The 4,949-nt window shown below is 48.7% G+C and overlaps 1 protein-coding gene across 1 annotated transcript in view; it reads right to left on the bottom strand.

Moving 5' to 3' along the window:
• The window catches only part of LOC106814397, a 26,417-nt gene that overhangs the window by 6,283 nt on the left and 15,185 nt on the right, over nucleotides 1-4,949 (bottom strand). Inside the window, exons 3-7 of the mRNA XM_014818715.1 lie at nucleotides 3,346-3,383; nucleotides 2,509-2,732; nucleotides 1,911-2,093; nucleotides 1,446-1,544; nucleotides 87-191 (exon numbers count right to left, since the gene is read on the bottom strand). Of these exons, the coding sequence (XP_014674201.1) occupies nucleotides 87-191; nucleotides 1,446-1,544; nucleotides 1,911-2,093; nucleotides 2,509-2,732; nucleotides 3,346-3,383 (649 nt within the window). The remainder of the gene's footprint in view (nucleotides 1-86; nucleotides 192-1,445; nucleotides 1,545-1,910; nucleotides 2,094-2,508; nucleotides 2,733-3,345; nucleotides 3,384-4,949) is intronic.

Below are 4,949 nucleotides of genomic sequence, written 5' to 3'. Positions count from 1 at the left end.
AGTGACGCGGACGAACGAGGGATCAGGGACAAACAACGAGAGAACATGGACGAACAACGAGAGCGTGAATGTAAATGTGTGAGTACATTATATACTTGAGACGAAGATTCTTCGTCAGACGCGGCCCCCGCCGCTGCTTCTGCATCTGCTTTCTCACTGCTGCTGCCGCCACCGCTCGGCATGCTAAAGTCCTACAAACAGCAACCGACATGCAAATAAACACACACACACACGCACATACAGACGCACGCACGCACGCACGCAGACGCACGCACGCACGCACGCACGCACGCAGACGCACGCATCTGCCACAGCAAAACAATAGTGACACGGCAAAATCATCACACTAACACGTAGAGGGCGCTGACGACAATGCTGCGACGGGGTGCTCACTTGTTTTTCTCTCCACTCCAGACGTGATTTTTTTATATGAAATTGCGAAAAAGAGATCGGTTTACAATTGTTTATACTGCACTTGCTGTACGATTAACACGTACACAGTAAAGATTGCAAAAAAGGTCCTTAAAGGTTTAAATATTTTCAACTATTTATATAAAAACGCTTCGAGGTGTTTGTGTACTTTAACAACCTCTTGACAACAAGCAGCACAGCTTTCAACGAATCGGTTTTTTTCTCTCCATTATGCACGACTTTTCAAGGACTCGCAGCAACCTTTTCAGTGCCCTCTATACAAAACTAAAGATGAACGATACTTGCACACTTCTACGACGTTAATCGTTGTTAAAAGGAAACGGCTCTCTAGCACGCACGCATGCTCTACTAAGGCCAAAACATAATATATGTGTGGTTACCGTTACATGCCGAAAAAAATAGGGTAGGTAGGTAGAAAAAACATTTTATTTTCTTGAAATATTTTAATTACGAACCATGTCCGAAGGATGTGCGTTGTGCCTTTTGAAGCAGGAACTGTCCAATTCATATTTTTTATTTTTATTTTATTTTTATTTTTTGACTTTAAAGATAATTGACAATAAAATGTTTAGGGTCGCTGGGAATAAATAGGGTCGGTCGGGAAACCGTAACCACACCTACATTTTGTTTTGGCTTAACGGCACAGTTATCAACAAAGACAACGGCCATCCTCGTCCAGACACGCACACAGATGTCCATCTTACACGTCATGCATCGGTTACAGACGTCGGCTACAAATCAACGTGAAAACTACTTGTGCAGACGCAAACCGGTCGCCCGTCGTTCGCCGTCGCAAACGAACACGCCCGGTTCGTTTCGCGACGGGGAACGGAGTGTCGAATCGCCGCTAACGACGTGAAGAAAAACTTTTGCGATTCGCAAACACACAGCCGACAGTTCGCCCGACATGCATTCGCACGCGCGCGACGCCAGGGCAGCGCCACATTTGCATCGCGTGAGCAAGGCGCGGAGACAATAGAGCGTGCGCGTAGCACGCGCGTGGCTCCCCCTACCTTCATGCCGGGCGGCAGACGCTTGACGAGAAACTTGCGCTTGATGCTGTTGCGGGCGAGGCGGTCTCCGACTTGTATGCCCATCCGCTCACACACCAGCTGTAGTAGCGAGAGAAAGAGAGAGTCAGTGAGAGAGGGAGAGAGGAAGAGGGGAGAGAGAGAGAGAGAGAGAGAGAGTGAGAGAGAGAGGCGGTCTCCGACTTGTATGCCCATCCGCTCACACACCAGCTGTAGTAGCGAGAGAAAGAGAGTCAGTGAGTGAGAGAGAGAGTGAGGGAGTGATAGAGGGAGTGATAGAGGGAGTGAGTATCAATCCCACGCCATGCGTTTCTTCACATGTAATGGATGCATCATAGGAAGCGCCGGTACAACACGGTACAAGGGAGCCGCCATACACGGCATAGGTGGCGCCGGTACGACGCGGCACTGCGGCCGCTGGCACAGAGGGCGCCGGTGAACACCCACCCCGATCATGCGCGTCACTTTCGTCTCGAAGTCGGTCGAGTTGTCGACGACGTCGTAGTACGGATGCCCGACCCACGCCTGGGCTGCTCTCTTGTCGAGCTCGCGCGCCTGCTCCGATGACTCGTACCGCGTCGCGTGCTGGTCCGTCGTGTAGAACTCCTCCGCGCCCTCCGCTGCTGACACCTGGAGGAAGAATAACCAACGAATTTTTTAACGGACGATGTATTTCGGCCAGTTTCGCGAGGAGATAGCGAGAACGCATCGGTGGAACAGCGCAACGGGGGAACCAGACGTTTTGGCACCAGTGCAGGACATAATTTCGATAGTGATAGAAACTCGTTACTTTTTGCGAGTGCGTGAGCTGGCAAAATGCCAGTGCCGCAGCCGCACGTGCGAATATCGCAACTCGCTGACCTTAGACCGACTACCGTTGACCTTCACCCGACCCCCCCCAACCTTCGCCCGACCTTCACCTACCATGTGTATGATTTGGTTGTAGCGCTGGTCGCGCAGCATGATGGGATTCCAGCCGTTGCCGACCTTCACCCGACCCCCGACCTTCACCCGACCCCCCGACCTTCGCCCGACCTTCACCTACCATGTGTATGATCTGGTTGTAGCGCTGGTCGCGCAGCATGATGGGGTTCCAGCCGTTGCGCGCCATGATGGCCTGCCACTGGTCGGGTCGCAGGAACGCCGAGCCGTCCATGACGCCGCGGTCGCAGATGATGATGGCGTTGCGACGGCCGCCCTCGGCGAGCCGCGTGTACGAGTCCTCGACCATCAGCATCATGCGGCCGATGTCCTCCTGGAAGTTAATCGCTGAAACACACGCGAGGCGGCGGATGAGTCAGCGTCAGCAGGGGGGTTTCCGTTTGGAAGCTTTTTTTTGTATAATGTACTTTATTTCCAAAAATGCATATACATACATGTATAGAATATATGCTACACAACATCAGATGTAATGGTAATCACATTACAGATGATACAAACATATTGCTTTAGTGCTTATATGAGATGGTTTACATATATGATGGTGTACATTTCCAACACAGGTAAATAATGCTAAAATAGTTATATACATTGAACATAGCAATTGGTTTATCCTATTCAAAGTTCGTGCATAGTTTTATAGACGTATATGCTTAAATATATGTGTTCTATGTTACGTCCTTATACTGTAAATTGTGAAATAGGGTATAACTACATGTAGGGTGATATAGGGGATGTAAATATTCCATTGGGAAGCTGCTGTGCGGAGAATTCGGTGCGCCACGTATCCACGTACAATTGCGTCGTGAACCGACGATCGCCACATCGACTGCATAGCTTGTATGGATTCTCATAATGATTTCGTTAAAATTTTGGGATAACGAAGAAGTGCGTAGTAAATGAATACTTTCGCAGGAAGCGCGGGAAATGCGAGGGGAATTACCTTGATTTTCGTCCAGGTCCGTCCACTTGACACCGCCACTGAAAAGAGAGCAGAGAGAGAACGAGTTAAAGAGAGGAGAGAGAACTTAGTTAGTTAGTTAGAACGAGTTAAAAATTACAGATTAAAAGTAGTTTGTATCTATACGACTTCTGCTAACGCCGTGCGGGCTGGGCGTGAAACACGATGAGGCCATGTATAACACTCGTCACTCTTAAGCCTCGAATCTTAATATCGAATACTTCGCGCATCGCTCTCACACTCTCCGATCAGACACGCATACACAGGGTGCGAAATTAACGGGAGTCCGGAGTCAAATACTCCCTGATTTACTGTCGGACTCTCTGATTTGACATATGCAGGAGTCCGTGTGACTCCCTGAAAATTCTGCCATACTAACTATAGTTTGTTCCGAAGCACGGCCTCGCGGAATTACTGTATTTTTTCAGCTAATGGCCAAAGTAAATTTGGCAGACGTGCAACTGCATGAATCTTAAAAATTAGCACATGCGTTATTGTTAATATATTTAATTTTGAACCTCAGACTGCGGACTCCCTCATTTTGCTGTGGACTCTTGGACTTTTTTTTTGAGGGTAGGGAGTCGTTGGACTCCCTTGTTCAAAAGTTAATTTCTACCCCTGCATACACATGCGCTCTTCCACTCTCCACCGACAGTTCTGCCAAAGTTCACTTAATCACAAATCAAAAATCAATACACAATAGTGAATACTACTTTCAGGAATGTACCGGACAACACACATACGGAGGGGACGATTTTCGTTTGCCGATTTCGAAAAATGCCCAACGCTGCCAATTTGCCATCGACCGGCCTCCCAGTTGGTGCGCGAAAACAGGGCGGATTTTCGATAAATAAAACGGGTGCTTTAAACGAAGGCAGTGACCGAGAGCGTTTCTCGCACACCTCCATCTGTTTCCAATCGAAAGCGAAAAGCCATAAGTGTTCGTATCAGCGTCTGAGCGTAGTTTCGCGGGGGCTGCGCGTAATGATCAGTAGTTGGCTTCCACAGCGAACCCCGATATCCAGGGTTTCTTATACATAAGAGGCACAGTGGCGCACCGCCATTGTCAAATTTAACATCGCCGTTGTGAAAATGTTCCTGTATTTACTGATAAGTATATCCTGTATCTACATATCTATAAGTATATCAATACATCCTGTATTTGAATGTATTTGAATGTATTGATTTGTATTTGTATTTGAATCATGCGTGTTTTTTTCCCAAACTGGCCATTACCTCCTTTGTCTAATTTTCCCTCAGAAGAAACCCTGCTATCCATCCAAACTCCTCATCCTCCCTCCGCCCCTAATTCCTCGATCGATTCACCGCGTGCAGTCGTTATGAGATTATGGCGCCGCACCTTCTCGCGCCCACAGGTAAGCGACTCAGGTAAACGCTCGCCGATGCGTTCGTTAATCACCTAGCCGCCTTGGGCCGATGTCGCGATCATGCATTTACGAGATTCGGAGATTGCTGACGTGACGAGGCTCGCGAGACGCGCTCGCGCCGTGCCAGACACAGCCAGCGGATAAACGACGCCTTTTCGTCTCTCACTGGTGTGTGTGTGTGTGTGTGTGTGTGTGTGT

This window comes from Priapulus caudatus, unplaced genomic scaffold (assembly GCF_000485595.1).
Source record: "Priapulus caudatus unplaced genomic scaffold, Priapulus_caudatus-5.0.1 Scaffold918, whole genome shotgun sequence".
Classification (NCBI taxonomy): domain Eukaryota; kingdom Metazoa; phylum Priapulida; class Priapulimorpha; order Priapulimorphida; family Priapulidae; genus Priapulus; species Priapulus caudatus.
The sequence above is the reverse complement of the archived record's forward strand: the minus strand, read 5'-3'. Positions and strand labels throughout refer to the sequence as shown.